The sequence below is a fragment of the Pseudorasbora parva genome, chromosome 25 (assembly GCF_024679245.1).
Source record: "Pseudorasbora parva isolate DD20220531a chromosome 25, ASM2467924v1, whole genome shotgun sequence".
Taxonomy (NCBI): Eukaryota; Metazoa; Chordata; class Actinopteri; order Cypriniformes; family Gobionidae; genus Pseudorasbora; species Pseudorasbora parva.
Genome location: NC_090196.1, coordinates 5,961,485 through 5,988,954, shown reverse-complemented (window position 1 = coordinate 5,988,954; position 27,470 = coordinate 5,961,485). Strand labels below are relative to the sequence as shown.

Sequence of the window (27,470 nt, the reverse complement as noted above, 5' to 3'; positions counted from 1 at the left end):
TGGGGATAATGGATCCAGCAAGTTGTGAAAGGTAACGGAACATAATCTCAGTCAGATCCACATCCAACTCCACATCCACATCCACATCCAACTATTTTGATGTGCATTTTCATAGTGCTGAATGGAAACAGTAGATGTGAATTAACACTCAGAATTAACATTTAGGGACCTATTTTAACCATTTTAAGCTCAGGTGTACTGAGGGGGTGTCAGAATCCACTCGTATTAGTTTAACGACGGAAAAAAATGGTCTCTGCACCAGGCACATGCTTTCTTAATTAGTCATGGGTGTGTTTTGGATGTAACATGCAATAAACCAATCACAGTCCATCATCCATTCCCTTTAAAAGCCATTTGTGCAGAGTCGCTATTTACAGTACATGGAGAAATTAGCAAGAGGAAAGACTCAGTGAGCGCTCCAGAGAGGAATCCTTTCATTTTTAATATTTAAAAATTGTGTGCTGCTGCACATCTGTGTGTGTGTGTAATAAGCAGGTTTGTGCACCCACCTATAGACGCATATTACTAGCATACCCTTTAAATAACACAAAAATACTGTGCAGAGCTAGCCTGACAAGCCAGACCCACATCAAGACGTTTGGTCTGGAAACTCACCATTGACAGCTCAATCCGAGGGGCGGGATAAACGGTTGTCTTTCAAACTCCCTCTGCACGCGATAGGATAGCGCTACAACCAACCAGAGCAACGAAGGTGAAACAGAGCTTGTTGACAGATTAAACATTCACCGTTTTCGGTCGGCTAAACTCCGAACACATCTTCCCTTCTTAAGAATGACTTCAGTGCCGTTCTTTGTTCTTTTCTCAGAGAAAAGCTTAACTCCAAGTCTTCCAGAGTCACCGGTTAAAGCTGATTCGAAAGACCGCCGTTCGCCAGTTTCTGTGTTTACTAGAAGCACGCAAACGCAACTCGGCCGTCGTCATTATGGCCCCGCCCGCCGACTCTATACACGATGTGATTGGCCCGTCCAGAGTGAGAGGAATACAGCTCAGAAGTGTATTGAGAGTTCCTAGACGACACTCGCGGGCAGATTAAATTTGCTGCCGCTAGGATGCATCTAGATTTCTAGGCTAGTGCAGAGCAGGTTTGTGTTGGTCAATGTCGATTTCTGTTCCTCAAAATTCTCAAAAAATGATCCCTCAAAATCCTCAAACACACCAACAATGCGCCTGAACACACCTGGTTTTCAGACCAGCACACCCATGGTGAACAGATGTGTCAGTGCATTTGCTGTTTAAACAACGTGGCTGGATGTGAAAATGATAACTGCATCAGGCTGAAACTAGCAAAAAACACTTGCATCGTGCCTGGCGTTGCATTGCACCGGATGTATGATAGGACCCTTAATGCACTAGGTGTAGATTCTCTTGAGTATTGTGTTAGTTAAAATGCTCATTAAGGTGATTGTGGTGTTGCAAGCAGCGTGGCGAGGGACCGCGAGAGCGGCGGGTGACGAGTGGTAATGAGTACCAGCTGCGTGACACACCGGCCTCGTCTCGCGGTCCCTCGCCACGCTGCTTGCCACACCACAGTGATGGAAACAGTTTATTCGCATCCTGATGATGTGTGGTGACCATTTGTGCATGTAACGCACCATGGCATTATGCATTAAGCCCAACAAAAGATCTGACTTTGCATACAATTTTTCCAACGTATCCATTGCCATTCATACAGTTTTCAGAAGTTTAAACTCTATATCATTTTGTGCGCAGGCACTTCCATGTATTTACGGAGGCTTCCAGTAGGGATGGGACGAAATATCGTTTGACAAAATATCGCGATACAAAACGTGACGAAACGCATCGAGGTCGAAAAAAATGTATCGCGAAATAAAGATAGATGGCACTGCTGCATGATTTGCGTAGAATGAGGGTGGGGTGCAGCAGCAAACATTAATAGGGAAAGAAAAGGGTTGACATTAGCATTAATATTCTTAACCAAAAATGCAGTTATTGCCTACATAAACTACCATATTTTCTGTTTAACTTTTATTAGACTCCAGAAAGAAAAGGGCGTTTTTTCACTGAGCACATTCTCTGCAGCCTAAGCGCGATGCACTGCAGCTCACTCTCGCTCATGTCTGAGGTAAATCATTAACACCATCACCGCTTACAGTACACCTGTTTTATTGAACTAAATACATTACAATCGGCTAAAACGAATGCACAGGTTACTTTCCTGCACAAGCGCGCTCCCGAGTCCGTGTTCTTCACACTGTCCACGTGAATCGCGGCCCAGTTCGGCGCGCACGCGCAAAATACCGGCAGTTCAACAGGAAATGCGGATCTCTTAAAGGGGCCGCACTATATTCCTACTCGTGTAATATGGACCTCCTCCAGGTATGGTGTGGTTCTGGTTCGCTCACTGGTACACATTAACAATTTTTCATACGAACTTTGCCCTGTTCTGAATTAAACTGCCAGTGTAAAAACTCCCTTTATATTCTTAAAATGAGAGAAATCACTAACAGTTACTTACTTATTATTTTTAAGTTTAGGCTTAAGAGAACAATTTCTTAGATAAACATATCTATGACCTTTGATATGTCTAGTCTTCATACTGTATTGATTATTATTGAATAAGTATGGTTTCACTAATAATAAATGTACATTTCCATAAAGCATGCATATTTGTCCATACCTATGTTGATTAGAGTATTAAAAACCTAATTTAAACTTAATTTAAGATACATTTACAATTGCTAAAAAGGTGCGATTTAAAATCGAGTTAACTCATGACAATCATGGAGTTAATTGCGATTCAATATTTTAATCGGTTGACATCCCTACAGTGCCCTCCACAATTATTGGCACCCCTGTTTAAGATGTGGTCGCGGACTTCTAAAAATTCTTCTTTTTTTTTAAACAACATAGAACCAAAATGCAAAACAAGAGAAAAATCCTACCTTCCGTTTAAGTACATTACTTTGGTGGTAAAAAAATCACAGATTTGAAAAAAAATAAAAATAAAATTTGATATCGTATCGTGACGTATCCTATCGTAACCCTGGTATATCGAGGTGAATCGTATCGTGAGTTTAAGTGTATCGTCCCATCCCTAGCTTCCAGCATATAGGCATAGTGTCGTTTAAGCCCCATATGAGATATTTCATACATTCTTTTGTCTCCTCTCAGCATTTAATAAATCGATGGCCAAAAACACAATTAACTCTCTCCTAAACAATAGACATCACAAGGCAGGTTCCCTCAAGCATAATGTAGTAAAGGGAAATGTGATCCACCTTTTCTTTACTCATTCATTCAGGAAAGAGCATATACAACACGTGATACATTCATCAGTCACATACTTTTCAATGCACATCTTATAGTCCTTATAAACTGACGAGGGGTTTCCTCTGTAAATGTGTTTCCATCACAGTTTATGAACATTTCTTTTAGTCAAATGATTCACCCTCAAGTGGGTGTACAACTTTACGCTTTATGTGAATTGTAGTCAAATTATAGCTGCATTTCTTGTATTTCTTAATAACTTGTTATACTTTTCACATGGATTATAGCAAGTTATTACCTTATTATTATTATTATTATTATTATTATTATTATTATTATTATTATTATTATTATTATTATTATTATTATAGTTAATCTTTGTGAACAAATGTACAAAGTACAATTGAAATATCTTTCAATAGTGTATGAGGATGATCCCCCTATCTCCCAAATATGGTGCAAATTAAGCCCAGCTTAAATCAGATGAATTTTAATGCTACATTAGATTTAAGTCTTATTATGTGGTTTAATGTCTGATGCCTCATTTAATATCTTGTCTTTGAACCTGGTCTCTGTCTTCTATGACACTTTTTTCCTCCAGTAAATGATGCATGTGTGATATGACCTATTTCAGACCCCTTTTCACACTGACTGTTTCTCATCTCCAATGTTGTGGTTCTTTCTCTTTGACGTGTTCTGTTTGTCAGGTTTACCATCTGTCATAAGACAGAGGTGGTGAAAAACACACTGGACCCTGTATGGCAGGCCTTCAAGATCCCAGTCAGAGCGCTGTGTAATGGGGATTATGACAGGTGGGTCAAATATACACCCTTTGAGCTTAACCTCAGGAATGAGAGGACTCAGAAACGCATTCAGATATTTTTAGTTTTGTTTACTTCTCCTCAATGTGTTAGCAAATATGCACATTTTGATAAAAAAAAAAAACTAAAAAAAAATGGACACCTTCATCATATATGCATACACTGCCATTAAAAAAATTGTAATGTAGTAGTCTTTCACTTTTGATAAATTTATGAGTGAAAGAATGGGTCTCTCTCAGGAGCTCAGTGAACTCAAGCATGGTGCCGTGATAGGCTGCCACCTGTGCAATAAGTCCCTTTCTGACATTTCCTCACTACTAAATATTCCAAGTTCAACTGTTAGTGGGATTATAACAAAGTGGAAGCGATTGGGAACAACAGCAACTCAGCCACGAGGTAATAGGCCGCGTAAAATCACAGAGCGGGGTCAGCGCATGCTGAGGGTCACAGTGCGCAGGAGTCGCCAACTTTCTGCAGAGTCAATAACTATAGACCTCCAAACTTCATGTGGCCTTCAGATGAGCTCAAGATCAGTGTGTAGAGCTTCATAGAAATGGGTTTCCATGGCCGAGCAGCTCATCCAAGCCTTACGTCACCAAGTGCAATGCAAAGCGTGAGGATGCAGTGGAGTAAAGCAGCCGCCACTGGACTCTAGAGCAGAAAGACGTGTTCTCTGGAGCGACCAATCACGATTCTCTGACTGGCAATCCAATGGATGAGTCTGGGTTTGGCGGTTGCCAGGAGAACGGCACTTGCTTGACTGCATTGTGCCAAGTGTGAAGTTTGTTGGAGGAGGGATTATGGTGTGGAGTTGTTTTTCAGGGGGTGGACTTGGCCTCTTAGTTCCAGTAAAATTAACTCTTAGGGCGTTTTCACACCTGAAAGTCCGCACCAAGATCTGAACCAAAGTTTGTGTTTTGATATATTCTATCCATTTGGTTAGTTTTGGTTTGCTTTCACATTGCAGTCATGTGAGCGCACTAAAGAACTTTACACGAGGCACTGGCGTCCTGTCGTCATCATCTATGTGGGCTGCATCTCAACATTGATTGGTTTGTTAGCGGACGTGCGTCTGACGTCAGTGTGTTGTCAATTCAGCGGCTAACTTTGACAAGAATGAATGAACAGACGCATATCGTTGCCCATACTGTTAATATTATGGGATTACTCTCTGCAGCACCAACTATACTCGAGGCAAATTCACCAAATGAACGTCCTCGTTGTGCAAACATTTTATCGGCGCAGACAGGAAAGGAGGAGAAGACTAGGCCACTTTTTGAGCCAAACAATGTATTTAGTTTTATAGTTATGTTTAAATATTATAATGTTATTTTCAAATTGTATCTAGGCTATATTGATTATGAACCGCGCACAGATGTGCAATATATGTCAAAGACATCGAGTCAGAAATGATTTTGACCACTTCATTAAGTTTTGTTTTGTAGAAAGCTTTGTATCAATTGTATCTTAATTTTCATAAATGTTTCATCATTTGCCTGAATCTAATAAATAAGCTTTAATAAATAATATAGCAGACAAACCGTGACGGAGCGATCATTTGTGTTGCACATGAACTGGAGCGGTCTCATAAATAAACTGAAACTCAGCATAGGCTACATCTCACACACATGAGAAATAATATATATATATATAAGGCTCGAAAATAAATAGTCAAGCAAAGCGGGCTGTTCAGGCGAGCTGACTACACAAGCGGTTCTGTTTAAAATGCTGCGCTCCATCACTGCATGTGCTGTGAGTTTAATCTGTGTTTTCACTAATCCTACACCAGAACTTCCTGTAAATGGTCTGAAACTCCGAACTATACAGAAAATGCTTTCACGCAAGAAACGAACCGAACCTTTGTTCAGTTTGGTCCGGACCGACACTACCTCTTTTTGTCTGACCAAATTTCGTCTCTTTGGTCCGGACCGTGGTCTGAGGGAGGTTTCACACCTGTAATTCTGGTTCGTACCAAACTGAAAAGTCTGAAAATCCGAACCAAACAAGGTAGGCGTGAAAGCACCCTAAATGCTTTAGCATTCCAAGTCATTTTGGACAGTGTCATGCTCCCAACTTTGTGGCAACAGTTTGGGGACGGCCCCTTCTGGTTCCAACATGACTGCACTCCAGTGCACAAAGCGTCGGTCCATAAAGACATGGATGAGTGAGTTTGGTGTGGAGGAACTTGACTGGCCTGCACAGAGTCCTGACCTCAACCCGATAGATCACCTTTGGGATGAATTAGAGCGGAGACTGAGAGCCAGGCCTTCTCGTCCAACATCAGTGCCTGACCTTACAAATGCGCTTCTAGGAGAATGGTCAAAAATCCCCATAAACACACTCCTAAACCTTGAGGAAAGCCTTCCCAGAAGAGCTGAAGCTGTTAGAGCTGCAAAGGGTGGGCCGACTCCGTATTAAACCCTATGGATTAAGAATGGGATGGCATTAAAGTTCATGTGCGTGTAAAGGCAGGCGTCCCAAAACGTTTGGCAATAGAGTGCATATTAATTTCTCAAAGTCACAAACCAAATTCGACGACGGTAACATTTTATGAATAAAGGTGGAAAATTAAAAGCATGTTGAAAAACTAAAACTTTAAGTATGAAGTGAGGGAAAACGGAAAATGTAGTGTGTTGATTTCGTCCTTCGGGAATTGATTGTATCGAGGGACTTTGGATGTTGCTGACTAAATTGGATGCAGATCTGAATGCCAATTTGCAGTATATTTATTAATATTTAAAATATACAGAAAAATGACTTTACAAATCACATCAAAATAGAGCGATCTATATAATACCACCAATGCTCTCAATGACCAAGTTCTTCTTATTTCTTTTTTTGCAGAGCAATAAAAATTGAAGTGTATGACTGGGACAGAGATGGAGGGTAAGAAAAAAAACAGCCATTCTGTAATTACTGAAATAAGATGCATGAAGATAGTGCATGAGACTGTGTGTGTGTGTGTGTTTTCAGTCATGACTATATCGGAGAGTTCAGCACCAGCTACAGGGAGCTCTCTAAAGGCCACTCTCAGTTTACTGTGTGGGAGGTGAGCCACTTTCTTTTCCCCCATGTATTTTTTACACACACCTGCCTAAAATATAAATGTCTTCTTAAACTATCCAAGACTTTAATGCGGACATTGACATTACTTCAAATGTGCGTGGTTGAGCCTTAAGGAAGTAACTAAAAGTAGAGAAGCTACTTATTTCATATGTAGCATTGGAAAATCTGATTCGTTAGACAGATATTCACCAGATAAAACCCTGTAGGTTTAAAACAGTCGAAATGTTTTCATATGCACATAATGATTTATTATGATATCAAGATTTTCTTTTCAGCGCTAAAAAAAATTAGTGCTGAAAAAGGCATGGGCAGGGATATTTTTGAGGCTGATATCGCAAATGCATTTGTAGGAGTTTCCCTTTCACATGCAAATTTATGCGAGAAGAGTATTAAAAAAAAATACTTTACTGAGGTTTGCGTCAATTGACTGGTGTTTGCACCATTATGCGTGGATCATGTTTCTGACTTTACTGTGACATTTTATCCCCCATCCCTTTCAAATCTCATCTTTTTTCGTCTTTTGTATGACCTTCATATCACTGAAGAATAAATTAAACCAATGACAAGAACACTTATCGAAACCCGCCGCGGCACAAGAACCTTAGATAACAGCGAAAGGTCTAGCAAACGTCTTCAGACGTTCATCTCCACCAAGAGCTTCTGATGATCTAGTTTATGGACATGACCATTATCCATCATCTCTGTCCAGAAACTCTTCACAGTGGATGAATATCTTGCCACTGAATTCATGCATTCTTACTGTTTATATTCACATATTTTGGCAAAATGCTTGATGTGCTACAGATATAAATATATACTGGCAATATTTTGATACAAATGTAGTTTAGTTGGAGCAACAAAATGTCAAATTTAATAATAATAATAATAATAATAATAATAATAATAATAATAATAATAATAATAATAATAATAATAATAATAAATAAGTAATAATAAGGGGATTAAAAATTAAACATTAAATAAATTATATATTATATTATATTATATTATATTTAATTTTATATATATATATATATATATATATATATATATATATATATATATATATATATATATAAAAAATTGAGTTTATATTCAAACGGTGTAAACCAAATGAATGGAATTTTATATGCAATTAAACTTACATTTTTAGTCACAATATTTTGAGATTTAACATTTCAACAACTTCCTGTGTCTGATTTTGTCTGATTTCTGCAGGTGCTGAACCCCAAGAAAAAGAAAAAGAAGAAGAAATATCTAAACTCAGGAACCGTGAGTGCATTTTTAATTCGATCTTCCACTTTATTTAACAGAGAAAAAAAAGTTCCAAAGAAGAACAAAAGAAAGCAAAACCTGTTTGTTCTAACAAACAAACATCCTTATTGGTAAGACTTCTTATAGAAGGTCCTACATTATATCTTCATAAGCAATGCACAATGCCTTCATAAGCTGTGCATATAAATATTCATAAATGTTGATGTAGCTCATCATTGGTCTGCCCTGATGCCGTGACTCTAGAGAGTTACATCATCACCCCGAGCATGAATATTGATATGACATTTATGATTAAAGTATGCATTGCTTATCGAAAGTGTGATGATGCCCTTTAGGACTCCACATAGGAAGTGTTACCAAACTTTCATGTCGACAGGTTACTCTGCTGTCCTGCTTCATTGATGTTGAGGTTACGTTCCTAGACTACATCAAAGGAGGGTGAGTATTTGTGTGTACGTGTGTGTGTGTGTGTGTGTGTGTGTGTACATCAATAACTATCCTTCTGAAAAACATTACATTTTTTACCATATTAAGTTATAAATAAGATATGTATGATCATATACACAGCGATCAGGCATTACATTATGACCAGGTGAAGTGAATAACACTGATGATCTCTTCATCACAGCTCCTATTAGTGTCACCAAAGTTGATGTGTTAGAAGTAGGAAAAATGGGCAAGCGTAAGGATTTGAGCGAGTTTGACAAGGGCCAAATTGTGACGGCTAGACGACTGGGTCAGAGCATCTCCAAAACTGCAGCTCTTGTGGGCTGTTCCCGGTCTGCAGTGGTCAGTATCTATCAAAAGTGCTCCAAGGAAGGAACAGTGGAGAACCGGCCACAGGGTCATGGGCGGCCAAGGCTCATTGATGCACGTGGGGAGCGAAGGCTGGCCCGTGTGGTCCGATCAAACAGACGAGCTACTGGAGCTCAAACTGCTCCAGAAGTTAATGCTGGTTCTGATAGAAAGCTGTCAGAATACACAGAGCATCTCAGTTTGTTGCGTATATGAAAAAGTTAGAAATGTACATTTATATCTTGCAATTCTGAGAAACAAAAAGGAAAAAACTAACGTTTTATTTTATTCGGTGGCAGGAAAAAGCTTCCATAATGCTTATAAATGACTTATATAATGAAATGTTAATTATATATATTTCACATTAAAATACTGTTAAAATTAAGTTTAAATTAGTAAATAGTCACTAAAATTGCCCCTTTATTTCACAGTGTCCTTGTTACATGTAGTACATGTACTTAGTATTAGCTAGTGTTGTAGTCAAGACCACCTAATCTGAGACCAAGACCAATGTGTGTTGAGACCAAGACCAAGACCAAGACCAAGACCAAGACCAAGACCAAGACCAGGGCAGGATGAGACCAGCACTCCTTAAATTCATAGAGATCCACATTACTGCCTGAGAAATGACTTATTATAAATATAATTAGAATAAGACACCATATAGAGATGTTACCATTATCAAATGAAAATCATTAACAACTAAATTTATATTTATGGTACAGAAGATAATGTTAAAAAACACGGATAATGTTTAAAAAAAAAAAAAAAGATATGAAATGTTTATTAAAGCAATATCATGTTTGCAGTCATGCTCAAATTTGTGAAAACAGCTCTCTCAGATCTCAAAAAAGAAGCTTTTGCAACATTATCTTGAATTTTATGAACATTTTTGACCCAATCCCTAATTAATTTCTGAATCGGCACAAGTCAAGTCCAGTCAACTTTATTAATATTGCGCTTTTACAATAATGATTGTTTTAAAGCAGCTTCACAGTGTTAAACAGGACAATATTGCAACACAATTTGATTCGGATGTACAGTCGCTCTGGAGAAAACGGTGCATGTTATCAGCTCATTAAAGGTTACAGTAAATAAATCAAAATAGAAATGAATTATTGGTTGCATCTGAAGCAGTACGTTTTACATCCAATCACATTAATTATGTTAATAAATAAATCAGACAATGCACTGGAAATTTAGTGATATCCTAGCAATTGTGGTCTTGTTCGGTCTTAAAACAAAAGCCAGAGTCCTCTAAGTCTGAGACCGAGATATGACAGAGTACAAATAAGACTAAGACAAGACCAAGACCGTCAAAAAATGGTCTAAGACCGGTCTTGTGTACTACAAAGCAGTAAATTATGCATAATTACATGCAACTAGCCCTCAACCAAACTACCCTAACTCTAGGTACAGTGGGTAAGTAGTACTCAGTCCTTAAATATACAGTTACACTGTAGCAATGGCACCTTAATATAACGTGAATATGACATTGTCACATGTCCATTTTACTCCAATGAGTAAATCAAAGAGATTTTATTACAGTTTATGTTTAAATGCAAACGGCGCCTAGTTGCAGAATGAATAGATACGTCATTGAAGAAATTGTGGAAATTCAGTCTCTGAAATATTTAGCGAATGTGACATCATCAGGGTATTCCGTGGTATGTACGAACATACTCAAGCTCATCTACTGAGACGGGAAGCATATTGCTGTGCCTCACCATCCATTAATAATTCCCTCTTCCTTCCCCTCTCTTCTCTCCACGTCACACACCCATATTCACAGGGAGCGCACTGCATTATGATGCTGTAATAAACTGAGCTAAAAATAGACCGCTCTATTCTGAGAGACACAGAGACCCCAGGCACATGACCTGGCCTTCAAACAGTCGAGCAAACACTGGAAATATCGGCAGAATAATTGGAAGGATCTGCAAAAAGACTACTGTGGAAAATTCTTACAGACACTTTGCAAATCTCGCTGTATATGCATTCTGTTGAACAGACAGAAAAACCAGAAAGCGGCAGAGAGAATATTAGATAAACAAAGAGATGCTCTCAGGGAATAATTTCCTTCATTTCTGCCCACAGATTAAACTGAGCTGAGACGGAGTTTCACACAGTCAGCTCACTGGAGATTTGACTCAGGAGCTTTATTATGCTTTGATAAGCGTCATATATTTTATGTTATGATACATATGTGCTCACTTAAGCGTTTTTGCTCTGTTCTCTTGCAGCACTCAAATTAATTTCACGGTGGCGATTGATTTTACTGCATCAAACGGTGAGCGTATTTACATTACGGATTTAAAAAAAAATTGTTTTATTTATGAACATATATATATATATATATATATATATATATATATATATATATATATATATATATAAACTTCTAAAAATTAAAGCTTTGTTACCCTGTAATAAATACATAAATGTAATACTGCTGAACTTTTAAGAGATCATTATCCCACCCTAGATAAAAGTACCAATTTTAAAAGTGAAAAGTTCTAACAGTGGTGTTAAAAGTACAGAGAATTTGTACAGCTACTATGTTAAAAATAGCATTTAAAAGATACAATTAAACACCTGTCCTAGCTTTTTTTAATTGGCTTTTGAAAAGAAGAGGCAGTAGAGAATGTCTCATACCAAAAAGCACTATTTTCTCATTGTTCTGTAAAACTCTAGGTATCCTCAAATCTGTTACCTGAATATTTTTAAATTGCAAGTCACATTCAATCACAAGGCATTTATTTTTCAAAATTTTGAATGAACTTTCAGTTTGAATGTACTCACCTGATTGCATTCAAAGTCTTTGGGGCTGAATATTACAGGGTTGAAGATCAGTATTAGAATGGCTAGCAAATGTAATATAAATATACTGCTTTATTTACAGTCAATAGCATTATGCTTTGCGCAGTAAAACCAAATATATCACAGATTATTTACCATAATGTTGAACTATTTAACTCAAAAGAGCCAACTTAAGGGTATACATAATAAATTACAACTAAATACCCTTTGTGGTAACCAAGTGGTCAAAATACATTCTTAAAGATAATAGTAGATCATTATTTTTAGAAGGCGAATTTCACAGCATAACAAGGTTGAACAGAAACATCTCAGGTTACACATGTAACCCAGAGAGGGGAACGAAATGCTGCATCATGGCATTGACGCTATGTGAACACCGCTAAAGTACATCACCGAAACCATAAATCGGCGCCTGATTGTCTGAAGAAGATGCACAGGCATAACCGGGGTGTGGGAACATTTCTTGCTCAGGGTTACATACGTAACCTGAGATGTTCCCTTTCGAGTGGAACTCATCGCAACATAATGGTGGAACTTCAATATCAATGCCGTCACACCACGCGATAGTGCAGGCCCAACAAGATTGTGTATCTGCACACTCAGTTGTTAAGCGCAGGCTGAATCCAGATCAACCTTAAAGGACTTGAGACCCTGAGGTCGAATCCACATCCGGGCTATAAAACCTGATGAATTTGGGTGGAGAGGACCATCCTGTTAGCCTAGAAATCTAGACGCACCCTAGCGGCAGCAAATTGAATCTGCCCGCGAGTGTCGTCTAGCAACTCTCAACACTTTTGAGCTGTATTCCCCTAACTCTTGCCAGGCCAATCACATCGTGTATAGAGTCGGTGGGCGGTGCCATAATGATGGCGGCCGAGTTGCGTTTGCGTGCTTCTAGTAAACACAGAAACTGGCGAACGGCGGTCTTTCGAATCAGGTCTGACCGTGACTCTGGAAGACTTGGAGTTAAGCTTTTCTCTGAGAAAAGAACAAAGAACGGCACTGAAGTCATTCTTAAAAAGGGAAGATGTGTTCTGAGTTTTGCCGACCGGATACGGTGAATGTTTAATCTGTCAACGAGCTCTGTTTCACCTTCGTTGCTCTGGTTGGTGTAGCGCTATCCTATCGCGTGCAGAGGGAGTTTGAAAGACAACCGTTTATCCGCCCCTCGGATTGAGCTGTCAATGGTGAGTTTCCAGACCAAACATCTTGATGTGGGTCTGGCTTGTCAGGCTACCATCCTGTTGCAGCACAGACATCTTGTAAGAATGCACCCCTGGCAAGAGCTTTGAAACACTCCTGGTGGAGTGGACCCAAACCCTTAGAGGCGAAGCCATTTCACATACATCGTAGGACAGGGAGATAGCATCAGTGATCCTATATGAGATGCGCTGCTTGGTGACACATTGCCTCTATTGCAGCCACCAAACCAGACCAGAAGCTGAGAGCATTTACGCTACTGGCCTGAGGGGTGGGCATAGATCCTCAGAGTACAGACCGGACTTTAACAGGTAACAGGTGCAGACTTTATGACTTTTGCATCTCATGAGGCAGAGGGAAGGAAGCCTGCAAGACCATTGGCTTACCAGCCATAGAAGGAACTTTTGGAAATTAGTCGGGTCTGGGGTGCAGCATAACTCTGACTTCACCTGGAACAAGGTCTAGGCCAGAGTTTCAGAATCTCCACCTCTCCAGCTTGAGGTGGTAGATCGCCCCCTGCACTTAAGACAGAAGATCTCTCCATACAGGCATACAGACACAGCCTCAGTCCATGCCTGTACCATGTGTACCTCAACCCATCTGTTCCATCCAGCCCCAGGGGGCAAGTGCCTGTGGTTGTCAGGGCTTCTTCTTAGCTTCCCTGGAGGTGATAACATCTAAGATCCTGTCTCCTCCTCGAAAGCTGTGCCTGAGAGTTCTTATCTTGTCCCTTTGTCTTTACGAGGGGAACACTGACTTCTCCCCTACCCCTGGGCCCTGGCCTAGAGTGGCTGCTGGATCGAGCCGGCTCCTAGTTTGCAATCCTGTCAGCAATTATTTTGTGGCCTCCTGGTAACGGTCTATTGACTATGCCGTCAAATAGACGAATAGGTGAAATCCAGAAGGAAAGCCTTGTCTCTTTCCTTTATCCCCTTGAGGTTGAGCCACATGTGCTGCTTCTTTAACATTTGCCATGGGATATTTTGAGGTGGCCAGAATATGCATTTGCACCGAGTATGGATTCCTCCAAGACCTCAAAATCTCAGTTTGTAGGTCAAGGAAGAATGGAAGATGCTGGTGGGGAGGTTGCTCTCAGACAGATGTTAAATAACAGTAATACAGTTTCGACCAAATTACTTCCTTCTCATCAGGCCAATCTAAATTGTATTTGGCCATGGACCGAGTCACAACCTCAAGCAGTTCCTCGAATGCGACAGACTTAGAGGACTGCTCTGCCGAAGCACCCGACTCAGAGTCAGACACAGACAGTATAAGTTTCTTGTTCTGGTCTGAAAATGTAGCAAAGCTTTGATATCCAAAACAGGGTCCTCGGAGCTGGTAGAGAGGGAAAAAGAAAAGGTTCTGTCACCCGTATCAAGCTCCGCCTTTGGCAACTTGATCTGTGAGCCCCATGACCAAAGTTGCTGTACCCTAACCCTAACCCTCCTGTCTGTCTCCATCCAATTCCTCAGAGTCAGACACAGACAGCATGAGTTCCTTGTTCTGGACTGAAGATATCGCAGAGCAAACTTCAAGATCCAGAACAGGGTCCTCAGAACTGGTGGAGAGGGCAAAAAAGGCTCTGTCTCTCTGTCATCAAGCTCTGCCTCCAGCAACTTCACCTGTGAGCCCCATGACCAAAGTCCTCAAGCCGCCCTGGCAGTTGCGGGACCCGAACCATAGGGTGCAGGATCTTGGCCCTCGAGATCGAACCTTGCTGGTCTTAAACTTTTCTCAAAGATTGCATTCAGCCCCCTCAAGGACTGAACTCGCATGATAATCTTGCTCCTCACCCATCTAAAGTACACACATTTCGTGTTATTCGTCCCCGTTATAAAGCGTATATATCTCCTCAACCTTAGACCTGACATTTTGAGTATAACTCCTGGTCTAAAGAAAGTACATTGCACACACAAACAGCAAAGACATGCTCAAACGTGTCTTCTGCAGACAATGAAGATCAGGCATCTGTTTCTGGTTTCTGTGTACTACACTACATCACTACGTCATCACGCCAATCAGGAATTGCCGTGTGTAGACACATGCTTCAGACACCGCCGTTAATGCTATGATGCAGCGACAAATTCCACTCAAAAGAGTACTGCAGGGACAAAAACTTCAATTGATCAAATAATGTGAGTAGATCATCATGGGTACATGTTATAAAGATGGCACTATTATATAGTATAGAATTACCCAATAATCATTACTGGCACAGCATGAAATCTAGCATTTTAATTCACATATTTAAATCCTTCATTGATTCATGCATTGTCTGCTCTATTCGTCACAGGCAACCCTTCCCAGCCTACCTCTCTACACTACATGAGCCCGTATCATCTGAATGCGTATGCACTGGCACTCAGAGCCGTGGGGGAGATTATTCAGGACTATGACAGTGATAAGCTGTTCCCTGCTCTGGGGTTTGGTGCAAAACTACCACCCGATGGCCACGTGTCTCACGAATTTCCCCTGGTGAGCACAATTATTTTTCAGTCTGTTATTAGGATTAATAAGAAAGTACTTGCTTGTATTGTATATGCAAACTATTTCTTCTCAAACAGCATGTTTTTGTTTGAGTATCTTAGGTGTCTATTTGTCAGTGAGAGTATTAGATGCTCAGTATTACACTTGAATATGCTTTACATGTAATCTGCTAGCAATCTCATCTTACTACATGGCTCTTACTGATTGGCCTCTGCTGTATTTATAGCCAGTGAGCTTCCTTTCCCAACACTGAAATAGTCTGGTTAAGTGTTTGCTCTTAGCGTTCCTGTGGCGTCCTATTAGTTCCTCTGCTACGGTGGATATTATGTATGTCTATATATGCAGCAGCAGCAGCTTACAGTCTCTGTATGTCTTGGCAGTATCAAGTCCCTGTACTTTCTCTGCAGCAACAATAAAAAAGGAGTAGTAATAGCTGCAGCTACAGTGTGCGTAGCAGGTCTAGTTCACCATTATGCATCATACAGTATATTCATGTTTTTGTATAATCGACTCGTCATTCTCAATGAACCTGTCTATTGCGTGATACCCCGAACTTTTGAATATTCCGATCTAATATGATTTCTGACCTGTAAGGTTGCCAGAATAATAATCATTCACTGTTTGTTAATAGCCAAAGGGGAACTGGCACCCCGACTGAGTCTGGTTTCTCCTAAGGTTTATTTTTCTCCATCATGCCCTGATGGATCATTGCCACTGTCGCCTTTGGCTTGGCTTGCTCAGTTGGGGACACTAAAATGTCATGTAAAGTTTTCAACTAAATATCCAAATAAAATTAATTACTAAATTAACTGTATCCACTTCATTACTGATCTGCCAACATTGTCGCCATATGATAAATTGAAATGAGCTGATAACATCACCATTTTCTCCAGAACAACTGTACAGCCGAATTAAATATTTTCCTGTGTAAAACAGTGAAGCTGCTTTGAAACAATCGTCATTGTAAAAGCGCTATATAAATACAGTTGACTTGACTTGACATGAAAACTGGAGGATCTCTCTCTGAACCTATTCTCCAGCAGGACCTTTGGAACCCACACTTAAAGACTAAGTACAACTTTTGTTCCTGTGTTGACATATTTGATATAGGTTAGGCATGGGTATCGGAACCATTGTTTGTGGGTGGGACAAGACCCACCCACTTTTCTAATATTTTCTTAATTTTTATTGAAAATAAATGCCTTTCCGATTTGATGGAAAAGGGAGTAGAAAGAGTTCGGCTTAGGCCGGATTCGAACGGCCTGTCGGGCCGCATTTTTCTGGCCGAGCCCGGCCCGCGTCCGACAGAGCAGTAACCGAACCCGACCCGAGCCCGACAGGCATTGAGATATTTATGTCCGGGCCTGACGGTTAAAATATTTTTTTTTCCTCATATACTAATGACACATGTAGCTATGTTTGTTTGTGTGGAAAGCCTGCTTTTATTAAGCAACTGTGAAATGTTTACAGACGAGCGCATCAGGACGCGCGGGGCATCAAACGTTACACAGAGCCCAATCAAATAGCCAATTGTAAATGAACAAAGGTCTACTAATAATGGCCCAAGCTAACAGAACAAAACATTAACGTAACACAACTGAAATGCTTATTGAACTGAAAGTCACTCTTACCATTTTTCTAAAACTGTATGGTTCATAAACTGCAACATGGGATCTATTTACATAATCTATCCATCAAAGTTTAGGCTAGTCAAGGTTTTAGGCAGAAAAAGGATTGCATCATCAACTGTGGATGGCTTCAAGGCTGTCCTCCTCTTTTTGATGGTCCTGCCAGCAGCGCTGAAGTTGCGCTCGTTGCTACTGCTGCTGGCTGGAATGACAAGGATGCCGCTGGCAATACGCACGTATTGCGCGTTGTTGTCGCAGCGACATAAACAAATTTCCGCACACAGGAAGACGGATGTTAGGGTAATATTTAACATTTATTTTAATTAAGATTTTATTTTATTAGTTAAACAGGCCCATTGGCGACTTACATAATAAGCCGTTTTAAATTTAAAAGGTTCAATGCCTTATCAAGCTGATGTGACCCGAACCCGAACGTCATTTCTAAATACCTCGAACCCGTAGATTTGCGTCAAAACTTGATGCTATGCACCTTACCCCTACACTATTGCCGCCATAGATAATACAGTGATTTCCGTAATTTTGTCTTTCCCAACCAGACGTTTAGCAAATAATATATTTATACTTAATGTAAATAGCATTTACTCCAGTAAAAATTTTCTGAGAGAGCACCCACCCATATTTATTTTTTGCTTCCAACGGCCATGAGGTTAGGACATATTCAGTGTGCTTATCTTTTGGGCAGTTGGGCCTGTCTATTTAGTTTTTGTACCTTGGAAAAGCATAATAAAGTGTGAAATAAAGAGTAATCGAATCAGTTGTTAATTAGGGAATTTATTAAAGTATGAATATTAGCCGTAAAGAGACTGTCCATTTTCAATGTGTTCATTTATTAAAATACAATTTTGTCAACTTTCAGGAGTACATTAGCATATAGATGAGCCAACAAACATGAACTGAAAGCCAAAAAACTCTAAAGTGAAATTTTGATTTCACACACCCCCAAGACAACCACACCACTGGTATCCAAATAAGGGCTCTGGAGGGTGACTAACTGATAAATATGGATGAGACAGTTCATAAAGGAGATTGAAAAAGATTCATAGACATTAGCAAATGGAGATTACCCACAGCTGTCTCACATTTCTAAAGGGACAGAATTTATTTTCTTGATTTATTTTTTTCTATTTTTTTCCCTGTTCCACACCCACGAAACCGTCACAGAGAATCTATCACATAATCCCATATACAGTGAGACACAGATCCTTCTTATTGGACCAAACAGATGCACTGCCTGCGGCTGCAGCTGCCCACACACAGCTAAAACACACACACTTTTCCTCAGGGCTGAACACGGGAGACTCCATATGCACTCAGCAGAGCATTAAAGCTTTACTTGAATGAATAGCACTCTTTAAACGTGCCTCTTACTGCAGGAAGCTTCTGGGATGTGAGCTCACATGCCCAGATCAAACTTTTGATGGCTGATTCTTTTTGTCATTTTGCTGTGATAATGTTTGCTCTCTGTAAACATTGACAATTATACAGTACTATCTCCAAGATGTGTTGGATATTATTAAAAGAAGTGTTTTAACATTCTACCCTTGTGAAAAGCAAAAGGGCACTTTAGCATACCTTTAAAAAAAGTACATATTACAGAAATAATAATAAAACAATTGCATATACTATTCTATTTAAAAAAATGGTTGTAATCCATATTGCTGAATATACTGATAAGCATGTATGGTAAACTATACTATATGACATTTCTATTGAAACGTAAATATATTTGTAGTTTCACAAGGCTCATTGTGTGCTCATACATTTGTACATTTATGCATGCATTCTTCACTGGGATGATAGTATTATAAACTTATGCACATGTGTACATGTGTTTATTTATATGTGTACTTACAGAACGGGAACCCAGATAACCCATACTGCAGTGGCATAGAGGGCGTTCTAGAAGCGTATTATCAGAGTCTGAAGTCTGTACGCCTCTATGGACCAACATACTTCTCTCCTGTCATTAATCATGTAGCAAGGTGAGGCCCATTTTATTTAAACATTCTTAAACACTCTTTATCACACTAGTTGTTATTGTACAGCATTGGTCATGGATGTGAAGGAGAGAATCTGTCACATTGGGGAGTCCAACAGAGGAAGGAAGCTAAGAACCAATGCGCAGCTTTATTACAAATAAACGTTAACCAAAAAATGAAGAACTGGCTTGGCTTGACACAAAACATATTATCTCACCAACAGTGGCACAGGGAACAAAGCTAGACAAAGGAACAATGGCTGAATCAAAATCACCCCCATACCCTCAAACAGGCTTTATTTGAGGGCACAGCCATTTGTAGTGCCGTCTGAAACCATAATGAATGTTATTAAGTGTACTCATTCAATCCCACAATGCACCGCAATAACAAGTGTACTGGCGACGTACACACAGCGGCTGTCCAAATTCACTCACGTGGTTTCATTCACTCCTTCAAGTGGTGGTATCACCCTGTAGCCCAAGACTGGTTTCCCACTGAAGCTAAGCAGGGCTGAGCCTGGTCAGTACCTGGATGGGAGACCAACTGGGAAAACCAGGTAGCTGCTGGTAGAGGTGTTAGTGAGGCCAGCAGGGGGTGCTCACCCTGTGGTCTGTGTGGGTCCTAACACCCCAGTATAGTGATGGGGACACTATACTGACAAAGAGCACCGTCCTTCGGATGAGATGTTAAGCCGAGATCCTGACTCTCTGTGGTCATTAAAAATCCCAGGATGTCTTTCGGAAAAAGAGTAGGGGTGTAACCCCGGCATCCTGGCCAAATTTGTCCATTGGCCTCTGTCCATCATGGCCTCCTAATAATCCCCATATCCTGATTGGCTTCATCACTCGGTCTCCTCTCCACCAATCAGCTGGTGTGTGGTAAGCATTCTGGTGTAATATGGCTGCCGTCGCATCATCCAGGTGGTGCTGCACATTGGTGGTGGTTGAGGAGATTCCCCCCTTAAATGTAAAGCACTTTGAGTGCCTTGAAAAGCGCTATATAAATCGAACGCATTATTATTATTATTATTATTATTATTATTATTAAGTGAACTGGATTAGGGGACCAACATAGGGAATAGTGAATGAGGGTTTAGGTGACAATTTTCAGATTCAGCCAATGAAGCATGAGATTTACATTTACATTTAATCATTTAGCAGACGCTTTTATCCAAAGCGACTTACAAAAAAGGGGAGAGTAATAGAAGCAACGGAACAGACAAGGCCAAAAACCTGTAAGAGCTGTAAGAAATCTCAATTAATTAGCACAATACACAATTTTTTTTTTTTTTTTTTTTTTTTTTTTAAAAGACAGACATCTACAACAAAAACTCACGTCCGCACAGTGCCGAACACTGGATTTTGATAGCTAAGATAGCTACAACCCATTAGGACTAAGGCTGTTGCCCCAGCTGTTGTCGTTAATGCAGATTCAGTGGCCCAATGGGTTGGTTTTGTATTCTAGCTAAACGCGCAGCAATAGCCATCTACAACAAAAACTCACGTACGCAATATACAGAACACTGGATTCTGATAGTTATGATTACTATGTAACATACCCGCCTGAAGGCACAAATCCGGATGAGAGACGTAGATATGATCCAGGAGTGTACGCTTTTGGTCGTTGCTGTGGTGATCAGTAAGTGCTATTCTGTATTGGTCAAGTGCAAATGGAAAAGATGTGTCTTAAGATGTTTTTTAAGAATGGCTACAGACTCGGCAGCACGAATTGAGATCGGCAGGTCATTCCACCAGGTAGGAACGGTCCAGGAAAATGTCCGTGAGAGCGATTTCATGCCTCTTTGGGATGGAACCACGAGGCGCCGCTCATTCGCAGAACGCAAGCTTCTGGAGGGTGTGTAAGTCTGAGCAAGTGAATTTAGGTATATTGGTGCCGAGCCAGAGGTTGTTTTGTAGGCGATAACTAGTGCCTTGAATTTGATGCGAGCAGCCATTGGCAACCAGTGCAGTTTGATGAAGAGAGGCGTAACATGCGCTCTCTTCGGCTCATTAAAGACCACTCTCGCCGCTGCATTCTGGATCAGCTGCAAGGGTTTGATAGTGCATGCTGGAAGCCCTGTTCTGATAGGAAGGGTCTAATCTTTCTAATGTTGTATAAAGCAAATCTGCAGGACCGGGCTGTTGCAGTAATGTGGTCAGTGAAGTTTAACTGGTCATCAATCACAACTCCAAGGTTTCTTGCTGTCCTTGATGGAGTTATGGTCGATGAACCAAGCTGAATGGAGAAATTTTGATGAAGTGCTGGGTTGGTTGAGAAAACAAGTAATTCTGTCTTTGCAAGATTGAGTTTAAGATGATGCTCTTTCATCCAGTCAGAAATGTCTGTCAGACAGGCAGCGATACGAACACTGACTGTAGGATCATCTGGTTGAAATGAGAAGTAGAGTTGAGTGTCATCCGCATAGCAGTGATAGGCAATAGTGTGTGGCAATAGATGAGATCTATTTATACGCAAAAGCCGAATCCGAAATCGCCCCCTAAACAATCATTCACTATTCTCTACGTTAGTCTACTAATATAGTTCAATTTAAGGAAATAATGGAAACTAGTGAGTGAATTTTGAGAGCGGTTGTGGGTACATCGGCTGTACACTCGTTATCGCGGTGCAGTGCGAGATCAACTTTGAGGACAAAATGTTCACTTGCTGCCTAATATATCCCACCCACTAACAGGAGCAGTGATGAAGAGATCATCAGTGTTTTTCACTTCACCTGTCAGTGGTCATAATGTTATGCCTAATCTGTGTATTTTACAACATATAACTTTATTTCATTAAGTGATATTAGATTAATATACCAAGCTACTGTAAATAATGCATTGTACCCTAAAATGTACTAAACGTGACAATGCAGGCGGTACAATAGAAAACCACGTGAAGAATCATGTCAACACAGTAACAGAAAATGGTATATACAGTGCCTTGCGAAAGTATTCAGCCCCCTTGAACTCTGGACCTTTTGCCACATTACAGGCTTCAAACATAATGATATAAAACTGTAATTCTTTTGTGAAGAATCAACAACAAGTGGGACACAATCATGAAGTGGAACGAAATTTATTGGATATTTCAAACTTTTTTAACAAATCAAAAACTGAAAATTTGGACGTGCAAAATTATTCGGCCCCTTTACTTTCAGAGCAGCAAACTCTCTCCAGAAGTTCAGTGAGGATCTCTGAATGATCCAATGTTGACCTAAATGACTAATGATGATAAACAGAATCCACCGGTGTGTAATCAAGTCTCCGTATAAATGCACCTGCACTGTGATAGTCTCAGAGGACCGTTTAAAGAGCATCATGAAGAACAAGGAACACTCCAGGCAGGTCCGAGATACTGTTGTGGAGAAGTTTAAAGCCGGATTTGGATACAAAAAGATTTAACGGCTCTAAACATCCCAAGGAGCACTGTGCAAGCGATAATGTTGAAATGGAAGGAGTATCAGACCACTGCGAATCTACCAAGACCTGGACGTCCCTTTAAACTTTCAGCTCATACAAGGAGAAGACTGATCAGAGATCAGCCAAGAGGCCCATGATCACTCTGGAGGAACTGCAGAGATCTACAGCTGAGGAGGGAGACTCTGTCCATAGGACAACAATCAGTCGTATACTGCACAAATCTGGCCTTTCTGGAAGAGTGGCAAGAAGAAAGCCATTTCTTAAAGATATCCATTAAAAGTGTTGTTTAAAGTTTGCCACAAGCCACCTGGGAGACACACAAAGGTGCTCTGGTCAGATGAAACCAAAATTGAACTTTTTGGCAACAATACAAAACGTTATGTTTGGCGTAAAAGCAACACAGCTCATCACCCTGAACACACCATCCCCACTGTCCAACATGGTGGCGGCAGCATCATGGTTTGGGCCTGCTTTTCTCCAGCAGGGACAGGGAAGATGGTTCAAATTGATGGGAAGATGGATGGAGCCAAATACAGGACCATTCTGGAAGAAAACCTGATGGAGTCTGCAAAAGACCTGAGACTGGGACGGAGATTTGTCTTCCAACAAGACAATGATCCAAAACATAAAGCAAAATCTACAATGGAATGGTTCAAAAATAACCATATCCAGGTGTTAGAATGGCCAAGTCAAAGTCCAGACCTGAATCCAATCGAGAATCTGTGGAAAGAACTGAAAACTGCTGTTCACAAACGCTCTCCATCCAACCTCACTGAGCTCCAGCTGGAGGAGGAATGGGCAAACATGTCAGTCTCTTGATGTGCAAAACTGATAGAGACATACCCCAAGAGACTTACAGCTGTAATCGCAGCAAAAGGTGGCGCTACAAAGGGTTAACTTAAGGGGGCCGAATCATTTTGCACGCCCCATTTTTCAGTTTTTGATTTGTTAAAAAAGTTTTAAATATCCAATAAATTTCGTTCCACTTCATGATTGTGTCCCACTTGTTGTTGATTCTTCACAAAAAATTACAGTTTTATATCTTTATGTTTGAAGCCTGAAATGTGGCAAAAGGTCGCAAAGTTCAAGGGGGCCGAATTCTTTCGCAAGGCACTGTAAATTCTATAACGTATATTACCAATGTGATAACAAAAAGCAACCAAATTAAGTAAAAGTAAAATATGTTATGTGTGATCTAGGAATGTGTTTTTCACTGTAAATAATATGGTCATTTATAGTTTGTGCCTTCAGAAACCATACATTTGACTGTTTTACAATAAGTTTTCAGACACGTTTTGATATGTTGCAGCCTTAGGCCACAATTCTTTAAATTTTACACACTACGATGATATGTTATTGCATCCTGGTGCCTCTTTAGAGATCCAATTGTAGGCAATAGACAAAAGTGCATACTTAAAAACATTTTTTTAATGTACTTTTCTTTGTGACTGACCCTTGTGTCTGTTATAAGGGTATGAAGTAATCAGCTTTCTTCTTTACAGATATGCCTCATTAGTCAAGGATGGCTCAGAATACTTCATCCTCCTCATCATCTCCGATGGGGTCATCTCCGACATGGCTCAAACTAAAGAATCCATCGTAAATGTAAGTACGAAAACACAGTTCATTGAAATCTTTACACCATTTAAAAAAAAAAAAAAGAAAAGACGTGTGCTATATGTTATAAAAAAAAAAGACTGAACAGCTGACATTTAAAATGATTGACTGTCCACACTGTGTATAGCTACTGTTCAGATCCCGTTTGTGTGTCCGTGGCGCTCTTTCGTTTTCTGAAATATCTATCTGCATTGATTTCTATGGCAATGATGTTGCGTTTGGTAGGTATATGCTAAAAACAACTACAACCGCACCATGGAGGGGTTTGCATTACAGATGTTGTCTGGTCTTATTTACAACATGACAGTGTTTAGCCGCTTGACTACTGTGTCTCATGAGGCAGCGGTAGAAATGTATGAGGCTGGTATGAGCAGCTTTATTCAATGCGGTCATGTCCTCTGGTCTCAAAACATTTCTCCGTTATTGTAGTAATGTTCGTTGTTAAGGAAGGAAGAAGACAGGGGTCGGCTTTGACTGGGACTCGCTTTCTTTATTCAGTCTTTCAAAAATAATCATAAACACACTCTCAGTGTGGTATCTCAGGTTCTCCACCATATGGATCGCTCCGTTGGATATCACTCAGTCTCTGGATATCACTCAGTCTCTGTAGCAAGCACACGCGAAGTCCCAGTCCATCTCTCTCTCTCACCTCTCTCCCGGCCGCGGCTTACTGTCTCCGGACAGTAGAGGCAGTAGCCACATTGGCCAGTCCGCTTTGGGCCATTCCCGATACCCGGCCGCCTGCTCAAATAGCTCCAGGAATGCCTCAGGGTCATCTTCTGGACCCATCTTGGCCAAAGTCATTTGGGCGGCCGAGTCGATGGTCTGTCTCTGGGGAACGCCCCGAACCTCCTGGTCCATCCAGCTCCGGTCCATCCAGCTCCGGTCCATCCAGCTCCGGTCCATCCAGCTCCGGTCCATCCAGCTCCGGTCTTTATGCTGGGCCGTGAGGAGAGCTTCGAACCTTTTCTGTTGTTCCTCCCTCACGGCCAGCAGGTCCTGGTGGTGTTCTTGGTGAAGACCCGCGAGCGATTGGACAATGTCCGCAAGTGGTGTCCTCGGCGGAGTTTGCATGGCGGCGGCTCTCTTCTTCCTTCCCGGGTTTTCGGCACCAGTGTAGTAATGTTCGTTGTTAAGGAAGGAAGGAAGAAGACAGGGGTCGGCTTTGACTGGGACTCGCTTTCTTTATTCAGTCTTTCAAAAATAATCATAAACACACTCTCAGTGTGGTATCTCAGGTTCTCCACGATATGGATCGCTCCGTTGGATATCACTCAGTCTCTGTATATCTCTCAGTCTCTGGATATCACTCAGTTTCTGTAGCAAGCACACGCGAAGTCCCAGTCCAACTCTCTCTCTCGCCTCTCTCCCGGGCTGCGGCTTAAATGTGCTCTCTCCCTGCCAATTACTGCAATCAGAAACAGGTGTTCGTCATCTGTGCTTGACCTATTACCTGCCGCTCCGCTCTGAGCTCTCTCTCCCGCTGCAGACCTCGCAGAACCACGCCCCCTTCGCAACAGTTTTTTTTTCACTTTCTGCTCCTCTGGCACTTTACAACAACACAACCTTGTTTCTGCTTTGATTTTCAGCATGCTTCCTATAACAACGTCTGACATTTATGAATTATGTTGTGTGAAAATCACATTAACGACGCAAAATCCGATCAGAGCAGTCAGATTGAAGCAAATTTCCAGAACTGCCATTTCATGTTATTATTATTTTTGCTGTTCACACTTCCCACCTTAGTTATGCATCAACCCTGTTACTGTCTCGTTTGATCTGTGTTTGTTGAGTTGGACTTTGAGCTAGTTTTACACTGCTCCCAGTTCAGTTTCCTTTGTCACTCTTCATCTGTTGCCAAAGTGTTTGATTTGCCCTCATGTGTCACACCTGTTTCTAGTTAATTATGTTGTTTAGTCCCTAGTGTTTGCCTGTGTTTGTGGACAGTTTGTCCGTTGTCTGTTATTGTCAATAGCCCAATTCGGATGGTAATTGTTTCACTTGGGGTCGTGCGGTATTTGTATCATTTACAGGGGCTAGTCAGTGATTTTACTACCGTCTGAATCCAGAATGTCAATGCCAGTGTTTTCTCCCACCACCCACGAAAAAATCACCGGACTAATGACTTAATGTTTTTTTTTTTGACAAACACTAAGGTCCTGTGGGAATCTCTGCGTTTTTAAGAAGAGATCACTTCAAAATGTACTATTTATATCCTTTTTGACCACTGCGGAGCACCATATGGTTGGAATGCGTTTGAAAGATGTAGCCTTTATTTACAATATTTATTGTAAATGTATTAACTTATTTCCACTCCATCATTACATCATCCATCATTTTGAGATTAAATACAAGACACAAAAACATGTCAATATCTTTCTTTTATTTATAGAGTTCAATCATTAAATAATAATTATGATTTAATTTTTCTATTATTAAATCAAATATGAATGTATTCATAATATTCCAAGCATATGACATTTTACATGTGATTGACCACGTGAGCAGCGATCCCAGGTTTGTCACAAAACTGGCTCCTCCACCATGAACAAACTGCTCCCTCACCGAATGCACGAGTTTATCATTGAGAGAAACAATTGTCATTCGAATAGGGCTAATGTATGTTGTATGCAAAAATATATGCAAAAAAAACATGTTGCATTGCATCTGGTGTAGGTCTTTTGTATGTGTTTCATTAAATATAGAACCGTTTTACCCACAATGCCTTTAAAAGAGATACCAAAGATGAGCATAAACAAAGTCCACTGCAAATGCAAACGGATGTGATAATTCTCTGTTAGTTCATGTGACAATCTGCATAAAGCCTATTAAACTGTAAAACCATAAACCCAGTTACTGCCAACCCTGTAACTGTCAAACCTGGTACTGTCAACCCTGTTACTACCAACCCTGGTACTTTCAACCCTGTTACTGTTAACCCTGTTACTGCAAACCCGGTTACTGCCAACATGTTTACTATTAGCCCGGTTACTGCCAACCCTGTTACTGCAAACCCAGTTACTGCCAACATGTTTACTATTAGCCCGGTTACTGCCAACCCTGTTACTGCAAACCCGGTTACTGCCAACATGT

General features: G+C 40.5%; 1 protein-coding gene across 3 annotated transcripts in view; it reads left to right on the top strand.

The window, feature by feature from the left end:
• cpne8 (copine VIII) overlaps positions 1 to 27,470 on the top strand; it is a 117,389-nt gene that overhangs the window by 78,651 nt on the left and 11,268 nt on the right. The window contains exons 9-17 of one of the 3 annotated variants that reach the window (XM_067435863.1): positions 3,957 to 4,061; positions 6,915 to 6,956; positions 7,044 to 7,119; positions 8,355 to 8,408; positions 8,788 to 8,849; positions 11,450 to 11,496; positions 15,520 to 15,701; positions 19,217 to 19,344; positions 24,263 to 24,365. In XM_067435863.1, coding sequence (XP_067291964.1) covers positions 3,957 to 4,061; positions 6,915 to 6,956; positions 7,044 to 7,119; positions 8,355 to 8,408; positions 8,788 to 8,849; positions 11,450 to 11,496; positions 15,520 to 15,701; positions 19,217 to 19,344; positions 24,263 to 24,365 — 799 coding nt within the window. Of the gene's footprint in view, positions 1 to 3,956; positions 4,062 to 6,914; positions 6,957 to 7,043; positions 7,120 to 8,354; positions 8,409 to 8,526; positions 8,708 to 8,787; positions 8,850 to 11,449; positions 11,497 to 15,519; positions 15,702 to 19,216; positions 19,345 to 24,262; positions 24,366 to 27,470 lie in introns of those variants that run through there. The other 2 variants (XM_067435864.1, XM_067435865.1) reach the window with 2 other exon arrangements.